General features: G+C 42.2%; 1 protein-coding gene across 3 annotated transcripts in view; it reads left to right on the top strand.

Annotated features, from left to right (window-relative positions):
- The window catches only part of ARHGAP29 (Rho GTPase activating protein 29), a 321,071-nt gene extending 306,776 nt beyond the window's left edge, over positions 1-14,295 (top strand). For all 3 annotated transcript variants that reach the window (XM_030206020.1, XM_030206021.1, XM_030206023.1), the window contains one exon: positions 12,319-14,295. In XM_030206020.1, coding sequence (XP_030061880.1) covers positions 12,319-13,211 — 893 coding nt within the window. In that variant the 3' untranslated portion in view covers positions 13,212-14,295. The remainder of the gene's footprint in view (positions 1-12,318) is intronic.
- The last annotated feature ends 1,534 nt before the right edge of the window (positions 14,296-15,829 follow it).

Below are 15,829 nucleotides of genomic sequence, written 5' to 3'. Positions count from 1 at the left end.
GCGTTCTCTCTGATTGTTTGTTGATTTATGGCACTCTCTCTCTGCTGGCTCTACAAGCTTAACCCTTTGTGTTCTGTGTGCCTCTGTCTACAGTGGGTTTGAGGCAAGGGCTTTCTGCCTTCCTTTTGTGTTTGGTTCCTCTGGCTTCTGCCTGGGGCTCCTACCCTGGTGGGGGGGGGGGGGTTGCTGTGTTAGTTCCCCTGTCCTGCGCTAGTCCCCTGTGTGAGCGTGGCCCGCTCTGGTCCTTTGTTTCCCTCTCTGCCCTATTGCTGGTGTTCAGCGCGTGTCTGGCATCTTGGGGCCCTCTGGGTTCTTTCACCCCTCCCTGTGTGTGATTGGGTTCCAGTTCAGCCGTGAGGCTCGCACGAGTGGCTCTGTCTGCGTGGGTTCCGGTTCGGCCGCGAGGCCCGCCTGTATGCCTATTTCCCTTCTTCCTGAGGGACTGGGGGGGAGGGGTAGCTTAGGGGGTATTGTGTAGCTGGGGTGTGCGGTGGTGGGTCGGTCTCCCCTTGGCCTGGGTCGGCGCCCTGCCGGCCTCCGCCAGGGCCCAAGGGCTCACGACCAACCCAACGGATTACATAAGCTACTTACCATATAGTAACATAAAACCAGTGAAAGTTGTAGGTGTTATAAAACAATACATCAAGATACTGGCAAACATTTATGAATTAAAAATAGACAAGCATGACTAAAATAATAATTTTGGAAAAACATTTCTGAAGTTGTGGTGACGAAAAGGTTGCCCAGTGTGTCTAGCAAGAGATTGCTTAATTTTAGTTCTGTAATTATATGTAGTGTAAAAATAAATGTGAGAAAAGTGCTTATAGTTGTGTGCTGTAAAGATCTCAACATAAAATGCAATCTGCCATTTCCATGTTAGATATATTTTTTTAACCATCTAGGGTATTTTTTAAATTCATATATATTGCATAGATAAAACACTCCTTGTTGAGCCCTTTTGTATCATAATTTCTCTGAGGACAAGGAGAATAAGTTCTTGCAGCATGGGGTGATGCCATCAAAGGAGCTTGTGTGGGAAATTTCTCCAGCTTAGAATACAGTTGAAGTTTTGAGTAGCTCTACTGACCATGCGTACAACTTTCCACCCAGCTGTCACGTGGAACTACCTCAATTTTCATTTTCCATGAGTCTGGTCTTATGTGCTTCACCAGTACTTGCCTCATCTTGACATTTTCTGTACAAATTTGTGCTTTCTTTAAGCTTATTTTCTACTTTCCCATTAGCTTCATAGGTTTTTTTTTCAGTCATTTTCAAGTTTCCTTTTTTTTTTTTTGCATTATCGGGTATAGGACTCACTGAGTACTATGGACTCCCAGTCGTTTGATTTTGCTGTGGTTATTTTTCCAGATGAAATCTCAGCACAAATTCCCCAGCAGCTTTAAGAAGTGCACCAGGTGTAACAGGATATTCTCCGAGGACAAGCAGGCTGCTTGTTCTCATGACTGGGTTGTCGTCCGCAGCGGCCCAGGAGACCGGGAAAATTTTTCCAAGCAAAAATCAGAAAAGTCTCTGAAGAACGCTCCGTTGCGTGGGCAGAGCACACCGCGCATGCGCGAATGGCTTCCAGCCCGCAGCACGAGCGTGACTCCCTCAGTTTCGTTTTTTCCGCGACTGAGGTGACACGCAGTTTTTTCTTCGCTGTTACCTTTGGCCCAGGAGATTTTTTGACGAGACCGCTTTTTCAATTTCTTTTCAAAAATATTATTTTTTCTTTTAAGTATTTTTGTATTTACCTTTATTTTCCTTGGTTTTTAGTCACTGAGTTTGTTTGTTTTCTTTTCGTCGTGGCCCTCTTTTGGACTGCGAGGTCGGGCTTTATATTCCCTTTTTGTGCCTTTCTTGTTTGCCAAAATCAAGTCATTTAATTTCGCAGCCGCCGTTTTTCCATCCATGTCATCGAGGACACCCAGCGGCTTCAAGCGTTGTACTCGGTGCAACCGGACCATCTCGGGTACCGACTCCCACTCGTGGTGTCTCCAGTGCCTTGGGCCCGATCATCTACCAGCTGCTTGTAAGCTGTGTCCTTTAATGAAAAAATGGACCCAAGTGTCTCGGGAGGCTCAACGGGAAAAACATTTTGCGGATCGGTCCGGTCCTTCGATGTCGGCATCGACATCGGTACAGAGGGCATCATTGTCGAGGGTAGCATCGACTTACAGAGCACAGGTAATGGCTGCCGAATGATCACATCGTGCTGGGAGCAGCGAGGCATCGAGTGGGTCGCCACCTGTCTCGAGGCCTACTGCTATGCAGGGCCCCCCCCCCCCCCCCCCCCCCCCCCCCCCCAAGGAGGCATGAGGATTCCACGTCCTCCTGTTCGGTACCGAGGAGTCTCGATGATGGGCGTCGAGCAAAGGCTAAGAAACACCGTCATCCATCGCCTTCCATGTGCGGTACCGAGAGCTCCGTGGAGCCGAGGGATTCGGCACCCGAGAAGCGTCTGCGCCTAGAGGACTGCTCACCCTCTATACAGGAGGTGCCAATGCGTCGGTCTTCTGGCAGCCTGGTACCTGCTCTCAAGCCCCCTCAGATTCTGCCACAGACTCCTGAACCGGCCCCCCAGTCTTTTCCGATGGCAGCTCTCGACGAGCGCATCAGGGCCCTTCTTCCAGAGCTTCTGGAGGGATTGCTGCACCAGTCTACTTCGGTGCCAGGGGTCCTTGCGCCTTCTGCACCGACTGTTGAAGCAGCATCTGGTCCTTCGCCTGTGGTGAGGTCCCCGTCCGTATTGGCTGCCACCCGGGTCGACTCTCCGTCGGCGGAGGAAGCTTTGCCGCAGTCCAGGCAGGGGTTGACTTCTCGACATCCCCCTCGAGGTCGTTGTTCCTCGACATCGAGACAGGCGCAGGTTCGGGCTGCTCTTAGAGAGCTTTTGGCCGATACCGATTATGAGTGCTCGTGGAAGGAAGAGGAAGATCCCAGATACTTTTCTGAAGAAGAGACATATGGGGTCCCCTCTGATCCTACTCCGCCCATTGAAAGAAGGATGTTTTCGCCTGAGAGTCTCTTGTTCCTCCTTTGTTCGGGAAATGTCTAAGGATATTCCCTTCCCTATGGAGGTTGTGGATGAGCCCAGGGCCGAGATGCTCGAGGTCTTGGATTATCCTTCTCCATCTACAGAGGTTGCAATGGCTCCCTTGCATAACACACTCAGGGAAGTACTTTTGCGAAATTGGTCGTTCCCTCTCTCTAATCCAGTGGTTCCTTGAAAAGCTGAGTCCCAGTACAGAGTCGATAGAGGGACGGTAATGGTGAAGTTTCAACTACCTCACAATTCCATGGTGGTGGATTCTGCTCTCAGGAGAGCCAAGATTACTAGGACTATGCCTCGGCGCCCCCAGGCAGAGAGTCTAGGACCTTGGATTCTTTTGGGAGAAAAACGTATCAGGCTGCTATGCTCGCAGCCAAGATTCAAGCATACCAGCTCTACATGAACATCCACTTGTGGAACTCGGTGAGGCAACTGTCCACTTTGGTCGAAGCACTCCCTCCGGAGCTCGCCTTGAACTTAGGAAATAATAGTTCAAAGTGGAGAGGTGTGGAAGGGCATTCCACAGTGATGGGGCAGTACAGTAAAAAGCCCAGCATCTTGTGAATGCTGATTTTGCCATATATACCAGTGGTATATATAAGCGGCAATCATTAAGGGAATGGAGTAATTTGAGGAGGGGTATATGGAACTACAGATGATAGACTCAAAGGAATGCCTGTATGATTATGATACAATATTCGGAGCCAGTGGTACAGGGTGAAGAGGGGGTGCAATATGATCTGATTTGCATGTGTGAGCGGTAGAACGAGAGGACATGAAATGAGATTGAAGGGGGGCAGACTCAAGAAAAATGTCAGGAAGTATTTCTTCACAGAGAGAGTGGTGGATGCTTGGAATGCCCTCCCGCGGGAGGTGGTGGAGAGGAAAACGGTAACGGAATTCAAACATGCGTGGGATAAACATAAAGGAATCCTGTTCAGAAGGAAAGGATCCTCAGGAGCTTAACCGAGATTGGATAGCAGAGCCAGTGGTGGGAGGCGGGACTGGAGGTTGGGAGGCAGGGATAGTGCTGGGCAGACTTATACGGTCTGTGCCAGAGCCGGTGGTGGGAGGCGGGGATAGTGCTGGGCAGACTTATACGGTCTGTGCCAGAGCCGGTGGTTGGGAGGCGGGGCTAGTGCTGGGCAGACTTATACGGTCTCTGCCCTGAAGAGCACAGGTACAAATCAAAGTAGGGTATACACAAAAGTAGCACACATGAGTTGTCTTGTTGGGCAGACTGGATGGACCGTGCAGGTCTTTTTCTGCCATCATCTACTATGTTACTATGTATTGTACTGACTGGATGTGACAAATTATTTGTGGGAGACTGGAATAGACAGTATTGCAGTAATCTAATTGGGAGATGAGAGTATATAATAATGTCATCTGATGAGAGTGGCCAAGAACAAGAAGACATACAACACGGAATTGTCTAAGGGCAAAGAATCAGGACTTAACTAGTGCAGCTGCTTGTGGCTCAAGGGTTACACCTTTGGTCAATAAGAACACCCAAGTATTTGAACTATGGGATCAGTTCTTTAGGTGTGCCATGAATTAGTGCTGTTAAAGAGAGAAACAGAGTTCCTAGTAATCTAGCAAGCAATTGTCTTCGAAGATAATTCTGTTGAATTCATACAGAGATTGCATTGAGGCCTTTTTGGAAACATCAGAGAGCTGGAAGAATAGAATCGTTATAATGAACTAACAAAATCGTTATAATGAACTAACAAAATCTCATCGTCACAGTAAAATGGGCTGATTTTGTAAGGGTTGTTGGAGGGTATAAAAAGATGAACAATGGTGGTGCTAATACGGAACCTTAAGGTGTATACCACAGTGAAGTTGATACATAGAAGACTGTGATTTGGGAGAGAAACAGAAGGATTAGCCAGTTAGGAAGGACAAAAAAACAACAAAGAGAGATGCCAGTATCAGCCAATTGGATAAGTAACATTGAGTGGTCTGTGAGATCAAAGGCAGTGGATAAGTCAAGTGAAACAAAAATGGCTGTCTTACCATGATGAGTGAAGATCACTCATTAAAGCTGTCATGACTGTTTCTGTACAAATCCGGGGCAGAAGCCAGATTGTCGATGGACTTAAAGGATGCCTATACCCACATTTCAGTACTTCCCAGTCACAGGAGTATCTCAGATTCCAGGTAGGGAAACACCAGTACTATATTCAGCCTTGTGCCAACTCCCAGGGATTCACCAAGTGTTTAGCGGTAGTTGCAGTGTATTTGTGCAGACAGAGTATGTGTTTTCCCTACCTGGACATTTGGCTGGTAAAGAGCATATCACAAGAGGGGTCGAGTGTTGGAGCTACTAGGGTTCATCATAAACCACCCCAAGTCCCACTTTCTCCAGGTCCAGCAATTGGCATACATAGGAGCCCTGCTCGATACATTGCAAGCTCGGGCTTTTCCACAAGTGAGAGCACAGACCTTATCAGTACCTGGCTTGCAAGTCCGAAGCAGCATGCAGGTCACGACTCATTAAATGTTGAGATTGATGGGTCATATGGCCTCAAAAGTGCACTCCCTTGACACGTCTCCATTTGAGAGAAGCCCAGTGGACCCTGGCTTCCCAGTGATCTCAGGTGGCTGGGAATCTAGCAGATGTAATCCAGATTTCTCCAGAGTTGACTCATGCTCTTCTCTGGTGGATGATTCAAATTTATTTATTTATTTATTACATTTGTATCCCGCGCTTTCCCGCTCATCGCAGGCTCAATACGGCTTACATAGTAACAATACAATACAAAGTGAAGATGCTGACCTGTTTCTGGATGGAAGATCTAATAGATTGACCATGTAACTTGGTGATACTCCATGGATGATCTTGTGTATTAGTGTGATGTCCTTAAAGTTTACTCGTTCTCTAATAGGGAGTCAATGAAGTTTCATACGGAGGGGTGTTGCACTTTCGAATCTAGGCTTCCCATAAATAAGTCTAGCTGCCGTGTTCTGGGCAGTCTGAAGTTTCTTCATGATTTGGGCCTTACATCCAACGAAGATACTATTACAGTAATCAGCGTGGGTGAGTACTGTGGATTGTACCAAATTGCGGAAGGTATTCAAGGGGAGATAAGGTTTCACATGTTTCAACATCCACGTCATGTTGAACATTTTCTTGGTGATGGATGTTGCTTGGTTTTCAAGGGATTAGTATTTATCCAATGTAACTCCAAGGATTTTCAGATTGTTGGATATAGGAATTGTGATATCAGGAGTGGTGAGAGTAGTTGGATGGAATGTGGAATATTGGGAGGAGAGGATTAAGCATTGAGTTTTGTCTTTGTTCAATTTCATTTTGAAAGCATTGGCCCAAGAAGTTAGGATATTCATACCATTGGTTATTTTGTCGGAAATTTCTGCCAGGTTAAATTTGAAGGGAATAAATATGGTAACGTCGTCAGCATAGATAAAAGGGTTGAAAACATGTTTGGAAAGGGATTTAGCCGGAGGAATCATCATAAGGTTGAATAGAATTGGAGATAGGGGAGAACCCTGAGGTACACCGCAATTTTATGACCAGGGAGATGAAATTGCAGTAGATGATTTGACTTGATAGGATCTAGAGGTAATAAAGCTTTCAATCCATTTTATAACATTGCCACCAATTCCCAACTTATCCAGAAGTCTAGTAAGAATACAATGGTCAACCATGTCAAATGCTCCAGGCATATCAAACTGTAAATGGAGTATGCTGAATTTGACTGTGGTACTACCATTCCAAATTCCACCTCCTCAGAAGGTGATAACAATGGTTACATCCAACCTGGGATGGGGGTCTCATGTCAATGGGCTTCACACCCAGGGAACTTGGTCTGCTCAGGAAACAGATCTCTATATCAACCTCCTTGAGCTGAGGGCCATTTGGAATGCTCTAAAGGCTTTCGGAGATCTGCTACAGAACCAAACTATTCTCATTGAAACAGGTTGCAGTGTTCTGAATAAACAAGCAGGGGGGTATGGGATCCTTGTGTCAGGAAGCAGTGGGAATGTGGCAGTGGGCGCTCCTTCACAGAATGGTACTCCGAGCCACATACCTACCAGGAAAGGACAACTGCCTGGAAGACAAGACTGAGCAGAGTTTTGTAACCACAGGAATGGTCTCTTAATATGAGCTTAGCCTGCAAGATCTTCTGAGCACGGGGCACCCCCTCAGTGGATCTTTTTGCCACTCATCTCAACAGCAAAGTCCCCCAGTTCCGTTCCAGGCTCAGATTACATGGCAAACTAGCATCGGATACCTTTCTCCTACACATATCCCCCAATACCTCTCATAGAGAAGGCTTTGCTGAAATTCAAGCAAGACCAGGGAACTAAGATCCTAATCATGCCTTACTGGCAAAGATCCGTGGAGATTGGAATATTTTCTAACTCTCATCATGTGGAATGAGGGATCTCTTCTGCATCCCAACCTCCAATCCCTGGCCCTCACAGCATGGATATTGAAAGCACAGAATTTGAATCCTTAAATTTGTCGGAGGGAGTCTCGCGGTAGATTTCACTAAGTGATGTTACTCATTTAAACGGAGGTGGTTTGTTGTCTGGTGTGAGGGCAAGGCCTTAGATCCCCTCACCTGCCCGACGCAAAAACTTCTTGAGTACCTCCTACACCTCTGAGTCTGTTTTGAAAACCAACTCTGTAAGAGTTCATCTAAGTGCAATTAGTGCTTATCACCATGCAGGAGGTAAGCCTGTATCTGTGCAGCCTCTAGTTTGCTTCATGCAAGGTTTGTTATTAATAAAGCCCACTGTCAAACCTCCAATTGTACAGCCTGTAGTTCACTTCATGCAAGGTTTGTTATTAACACCCCCCCTCCCGGTCAAACCTCCAGCTGTCATGGGATCTCAACGTTGTCCTCACCCAGCTGATGAAAGCTCCTTTTGCGCTGTTTGATTTCTGTCAACTGAAGTATTTGACCTGGAAAGTTGTATTTTTGGTGGTGGTCACTTCAGCTTGCAGAGTCAGTGAGCTTCAGGCCCTAGTAGCTGATCCACCTTACACCAAGTTTCACCACAATAGAGTTGTTCTCCGCACACACCTTAGGTTTCTTCCAACATTTTTCCCAAAACCACAATCCCATCCTGGAGAAAAGTGTACTGCATACCTTGGACTGCAAGTGAGCCTTAGCCTTCTATCTGGAGCGGACAAAAGCCCATAGACAGTTCACCCAACATTTTATTTCTTTTGACCCAAACCAGATTTCTAATGAACTAGCAGCTTGTATCTCCTTTACTAATCCTTTACTAATGCCCAGGCTGGGCTGACTCTAGAGGGTCACGTCAAGGCTCATAATGTCAGAGCCATGGCTATGTCGGTAGCCCACTTGAGATCAGCCTCCACAGAGGAGATTTGTAAAGCTGCAATGTGGTCTTCTGGCCACACATTTACATCTTATTATTGCCTTGAGCAGGATACCCGACATGACAGCTGGTTCAGGCATGTAATCTTGAAAAATTTGTTCGGTGTCTAGAATCCAGCTCCACCCCCTAGGCCCAGTTTGCTTCACAAACCACTAGCATGTAAATAGTTTCAGGTTACAGGCCTTGATGTTTCAAGTCCCTATTGGCCTAGCATTGTTCGATGAGTCTAGTAGCTAGGGATTCTCAGCTGTGAGAATACAATGGGTTGCTTGTCATTAGAGAAAGCAGTTACTCAGGTGTTCTCCAAGGACAAGTATTTTCACATACCTTCCCAACTCCCCTAGGAGTTGTATTCTTTAGCTTTTGATAAATGACTGAGGAAACCGTACTCATGCATCAGGCGGGAAGGCACCAGCCACACCGGGCTTCATTGGATGACATCACCCAGCTGTGAAATACTTGGACTGCTGTCCTTGGAGAACACCTGTACAGGTGAGCAACTTTGCTTTATAAGCAGTAAGCAGAGCATGCACTTTTGTCTCTCCATGCCATGTTTGACATTTCAGTAGGCATAGGTCTTCACTAAACTAATGCTTCTTAGTGTTGAAAGCAGGGGCGTATCTGAAGTTCGGCGGTAGGGGGGGCAGGGGCTAGAGTGAGGGGGCACATTATAGCCCCCCCCCCTACCGCCGTCAACCCCCCTACCGCCGTCAACCCCCCCCCCCTTACCGCCGTTAACACTCCCTCCCTCCCCCGCCTACCGCTGTCATCTACTCCGAGGTCCGCTTCCTCCGGCTTTTTTAAATATTGCTTCAGCTGGCGGGGGACCCCAACCCCCCGCCAGCCCAGCCGCGATCTTTAACTTTTTCATCCTCGTCGTGCAGCGCGCTGTGAAAGCTGCATGCATCTTTAGATCCAGTTGGATGGAGTCTGTCTGACGTCGCAGCACGTTGACGTTTAGTGACTTTGACGGTTTTTAGTTAGTTTTTTTTTTTTTTTATACTTTTGGTTGTATCATTCCGTTATGACATCATGTTTGGCATTGTTTTGTTATATGCTTTGATTTATCTTTCAAAAGTTGTGTGTTAAATTTTAGTTAGTGTTTTAGGGCTCCTTTTACTAAGCAGCGCACCACATGTGAAGAAGCCGATTTAGTTCCCACGGGCTTCTAAGCATTCAGCACATGCTGATCTGTAGTGCTGCTTTGTAAAAGGAACCCTTAGTTATTTTTAATCTTTTAATAAGTATGAAATGATATATCCCCCATTTTTTAAAGAGGGGTCTCTTAAAATCCCTGTGGTTTTTTTTGTGTTTTAAGTGACTTTTGGAATGTTAAATGACATGAATGTGTTTTTAGCAGAAAATCATTTTAAGCAGGACTAGCAGTAGTTTACATTCATTTTCATTCTATGTGCTGTTTATCTATGAAATTATTTTTATGGTAAAATCATAGTGACGTTAATTGATTGCTTCATGGTTACAATTTTTTTTTTTTTTTTTTTTTTTTTTGCAATAGCATTACCAGTTCTTCTGTAGTTTTACTTTTGCTTTGGTTTTAGGCTATTTTTAAAGATATCATGCAGTAGTTTTTACTACTACCACTACTACTACTACTACTTATCATTTCTATAGCGCTACAAGGCATACGCAGCGCTGTACACCATACACAAAAAAGACAGTCCCTACTCAAAGAGCTTACAATCTAGATAAGACAGGCAGACAGACAGAACAATTAAGGGTAAGGGAATAAAGAGCTAGCGTTTTTAGCTCACGCCAAACACTAGAGCTGCCCATATGTTTCTATGGGCAACCTAGCATTCCTAGCATTTAAATGATTTTTGCTCATTTTTAAGGTCATAGTATTTTTATTACATTTAAAAATAGAATAACAGAAGACAATTCAGCGTAACAGTACAACAGCATACAAATTGCATACATATCAAGGATGGTGGAATTTGGTATTTCAGACTTATAAATATGATACCTTTCTGGCTAAAAAGTCATGTCGCTATATCACTTATAAGGAGAAGTGGTCTTTGTTATTGTCCTACTTTAGAGATGCTTGATGAGAAGTGTTTTTCTTTTTTTCTTTTCTTCCTCTCCACTCTCTCTCTTCTGTCCTTTACACGATTTTTGCTCATTTTAAGCGGTTTTAGTTTCACTTTCATCTTTGTTTTTATGTCCCTCACCATACTTTTTTTTTTTTTTTAATTTATTTGGGGTGTTTTTATGGTAGATTCAAATTGCCTAGAGACCTGTGCCATCTGGTCTTTCCAAGGTTTAGTTGGTAATATTTGAGATATTCACTAGACAGACATAGTTTTCATGATTCTTGGTATGTGCCTGTCTGTTTTGGTAGCTCCATATTCCCATATTAATAATTTCACTTCATTTTGGTGATTAAATTTGTATTTTATTTTTTTACAGTATTTAGGTTTTACATATTACCAAAGTGAGATTGTTATAATCTGTAAAGTATTATGAAGTTTCTTTCTTTGCTTTTTTTTTTTTGCCTCTTTTTTAAAAAATTATCTATCTAATTTTGTAGTTTGTTTTGTCTTTTAGGTGGATATGTATATACTGTACAACATAATTGTCCCTAGTGCAGGCATCTGAATGCTAAAACATTTTGGGTAATCAGTAACTGTTTAGAAGGGTCTGGACTAGAGGATGACATGGGGACAGGGACTTACGGTAACTGCGGGGATGGGGACAGAGCCCATGGGGACACACTTTGTCCCTGTGTAATTTCTACTTTGAAGGCTGTTAATGAATTGGGCAGTTATGTTCAAGTGATGCAGACAATAATGTTTTAATTTTTTGGAAAAACAATCAAAAGTGCTGTCCACAACTGGCAAAATTTGCATGAGGGATCCTCCTGTGCATTCCTGCTACCAGCACATCTTCTGAGAAGACATTTTCTATTGCAGGATGGGCTGTAGAAGACAGGAGAGCTAGACTGAATCCTGAGATTATTGATGACTTATTCATCCACACATTAAAAAATCATAACAGTGCTTCATAGGGCATATTTCTCTCTCACTAGGGCATAAGGAGCAGGTTGTATTTTGTACTCCTGGACATTTTAACAGGGTGGATTAGGTTCCTTGGGGTAGTAGAAGTCAGCTTTTGTTGGGGTTGGAAGTGCGGAGGGGGGCCTTGTTATTGTTTTCTATTTGTAATTTATAAGCAGTTGCATAGATTATTGTTTTTTTTTATGCTTCAATAAAAAGATTTAAATATAAAATCATAAACGTTAGAGGCTTCTGCAGATGAGGACAGAGCCTATGGGGACAAGGACAGACTTTGTCCCAGTGTCCTTTTCTAGTCTGGACACACAGATAATTGAAAACACATTTTTATATCTTCATTTTTAATAAAATTATTTGAGCCAACTGATGTTCCTGCTGCTTTTTTACTACTTGAACTGTATTATCAGATGGAACAGCTTCAACCCTGGATTTGATGATTCAGATGATTTGAAGTTGTTCACCATTTATATGAGAATCTTGCAGGGTTTAGTATGTATAATGGACTGAGGCTGTGATGAAAAATCTACTGTTGTGATTATGCCCTTCTGGTAGGGTATGTGGATAAGTGGTGTAATGATTTTTGAGCCTCCCAAATATAGTTTTTATGAACGGAAGTATGTATAAAATATGAATAGGATTGTTAATGTGAACAGGGTTCACAAGTTTTTCATTGACTTATTGTGGTTTATTTACATCTGTATGGTTTATACAATTATACACATATCATATAACATGAATAGACATTAACAATACAGCTAACCGCAGTACAGTTGTCAAAACAGTTTGGAAAAGGTATGCTCATGAAGTATGCAGTTTATATGAAAATTCACTTTGTTTAAAATTTAATTCTTATAGGTGTTACTGTCCCTCCAGTGTCCGAGATAGATGGTGGACCTTCTCCATTGGTTACTGAAGACGTTTTTAAACTAAACAGTTCATTACAACGAAAACCTTGTCATCAAATTACCAAAGTTCAGATGCGTTCTCCAAGGACAAAACAAATTGCTCGGCCTCTAAGTTTACCTGTTGACCACATACCTCCTTTGTCAGTTTTGAATAAGAAAAATTCCAGAAACACAAATTCTAATTCAGGCAAATTTGGTAAGAGTCTCACTATTGAAGAAATTTCTGAGACCAAGTCTTGTTCTGGGGTTAATTCATGTCACAGACTTTCTTATGACACACACATGCTCAGAAGAACTTGGGGTAAGCAGTATAAACAATATGATATGACACCCAGAACTGCAATGATTATGACCAATATACCACAGGAGAATTTAGCACATGAAAGTGGAAATGCATGTGCCATATCCTGTTACAATACTGGTAACAGTACAGGAAATGCCATAATTGCTGGTAAGCCATATACAGTGCCTGTTAGATCAACGAGGATGACTACAGAAGGGAATTCTTCAGATTCTAGCCCTCTTGCTGCTTTCAGGGCACCTAGAACTTTACAGCCTCCACCAGGGACATTTTATAAACCTCCTTCCATTAAAGTAAAGGAGAGTGAAGAAGACCTTCCTAAAAGTGATGCATCAGTAAACACCAATGGTGGTCTTAGCCCAGATAACAATATACTGAAATCTGTAACAGACTCTGTCTTAACAACAGACACATCTATACAACTGGCAGATCAACGGAAAATTTGTTCAGAGGGCCTTCAAGCAGATGGGAAGCCAACTTACCAGAGGCTGAGACCAAAACGAATGCAAGAATTGGAACATCGAGAAGCACACTTTGTATAAAGCAGCAGAAGCATCGATCTTCTGAGTTGCTTACTGATGTTAGTTTCTTTCTATCTTTCTTTCTGAAAGGCGTACGTTTGTGCCATATTGGAAATATATTAGTATTTTGAACAGGATGAACTGAAGTAAAAAAAATTGAAGTCAAGTTCTATTTTGGATTTTCATATGGAGAAGCAGTTTTTAAGCTGATCGTTGTACTTAGCTTGAGTTCCCCAAGTGAATCATTAAGTTATGCTAAGTTCTTATTTATGGAAAGAAACTGGGTTTATCTCTGGAATTAAACTTTTTTTCAAACTGTAAATTATGTTGTGTAAGAAAATAAGTGGTGTTTTCTTAAGTTGAGCATAAAACAAATCTTGTCTTTTGCCATATAAAAATTTCTCTGTTCAGTTTTTCAATTTGTGCAATTAAAGCTTGCATCTGAATAAATTACGTAATAGCCTTTGGGGCATAATTGTATATCATATCTGTATATTTTATACTGATGTGTTTTCATCTGTTACTAGTTTTTGTATGTTGTCACTTTAATATTATTTATACAGAAAAGATGCACTTACTGATTTTTACTATTCAAGGAAGACATAGCTTGTTGCCCTGAATGAATATTGTGAATGGGTTCAGTAGCAAGACTAGCTGATTGCTAAGTAAGCACCCGTTGCAATGGTATATTTTTAAGTTTAAAAAGCCAGCATACTCTTTTTTTTTTCTTTTTTTTTTTTTATGTTAATCTCTTTTTTTGTCATTTCTTCCTCAACTCTGGAAAGAAATAAGGTAGATAATGTAACACTTAAATGCAAAATTGACACAAAAATGCCCGCCTTCAGTATGTGCATCAAAGCTTTTCACTTTATAATTAGCATTTTATATATAAGCTGTTACATTTTTTTAAAACAAATATATTAACTTGTTAACATTTTAAAAGATTTTTAATGGCTTCTAGAGTAAATGTTGGATCTTAAATTATTAAAAAGTAGATTCTCTGGTTCAGCTTTTACTAAGTTTGTCAATCCATGTTGTATTAAACTGTCTCTGAAGCCTTCTTTTGAAAACAGAATGAAAAAGTATATGCACAGATATGTATTACAATGAATATGATTTTTCATATTAAAATATTTTATGATAGATGTGTAAAGTGTGAATCATTTTTGAAGTGGATAGCAGTTAAATCCAGTAGCTATAGGCCAGTGGTTCATAGGAAGAGCCAGGCTTTCATTTTTGCTTTATTCCTTTATGGAGCTCTGTTCTTCTTAGTTGCCTGAAAGCTCTTCATGCATTCTACATCTAGTTTTGTGAAATCGAAATTGCATTTCAGTCCTCTATGAATTTGTGCTGGGATTTGTGTGTGTTTGAAACCATTAACACTGCACAGATACTGTCATTTGTGCACTTATCACAAATGTGATATAGGAACTGAAATTGACTGAAGGTGTGAGCAAATATAAATAAATAGGTACCAGTCTGCATCAACAAATTTATTAAGCAGAAATTTATGGAGACTAACAAAGAGATGAAACCAAAACAAGGATAATATTTTCTCCAGTGAAAGCCAGAATAATGCAGCCACATAGGTGATAGTATCCAATGGCCCCAGCATTATGGAACTCCCTCCCAAAATATATCAGACTGGAAGACTCGTATATGCTTTTTCGTAAAGCTTTGAAAACTTATTTTTTTGAGAGAGCTTTTGAAATATAACATTATTTACTTAGGAAACCACTCAGGTTAGAAATAAGGTCTCTATATTATATAGGCGATATGAATTATTAGAGATAAAGTATGATTGATGTGAGATGTATGACTGCTGTACTAAATGTCTTATCTTCGGTATGGAAGTTGTGTCTGTGCTGTCTTATAAAATGGAGTTCATAGATTAAATTGTCATGTTATTTGTATATTTTTTGATATGTAAACCATTCTGATTTGCTATGCAATGAGACGGTATAGTACATGATAAACAATACCAGGATGGAGATTCATTCTCCCAAATCCCAGTCTAGTGAACTTTACTAGGGTCTTCCCTATTTGTACACTACTGTTACTTTCATCATTGTTCTTTACTTAAAGATGAAAAGAAAACAATAAAGATAAGACTCGAAGGAGGTACTAGAGGGATCATCAAGCACATGTGCCCACCTACTAACAACCCAGTAGGCTCAAGAGTACCTGTGGGTCCCAATACTGTTACCAACAAAGGCACTAACCCTCTCAGCCTCTCGTAGTTATTGCGGGTATAGTGGGAAGAGTCTCTTCTGCTAGGAAAGCTGTAGTTCTCCGAGGACAAGCAGGCTGCTCTCACATGTGGGTCAACGTCTGCGTCGGCCCGGGAATTGGCAATTTTGCAAGCAAAATATTAAAAAAAGTTTTGCCAGAGTCTTCTGGTGCATGTGCAGCACGGCCGGATTCCCGCCCATCGCGTAAGCGTTCCTGCTCAGTTGTTTTTTCTCCATGGTGAGGTGCGGTCGAAATTTTCCCCGCTCTTCGCAGGCCCGGGAAAGAGTTTTCTACGTTGATTTCTTTTTTGTTTTATGGTTTACTGTTTTTAAAAAAACCTTCCGTAGTTTTCTTTACTTTTTTGCCCCTTTTAAAGTTTCATTTGTTTTTTGACGCAGCCGGCTTAG

Source organism: Microcaecilia unicolor, chromosome 6 (assembly GCF_901765095.1).
Source record: "Microcaecilia unicolor chromosome 6, aMicUni1.1, whole genome shotgun sequence".
NCBI classification, from domain to species: Eukaryota; Metazoa; Chordata; class Amphibia; order Gymnophiona; family Siphonopidae; genus Microcaecilia; species Microcaecilia unicolor.
Note: the sequence above shows the minus strand (reverse complement) of the source record. Positions and strands in the feature narration are given on the sequence as shown.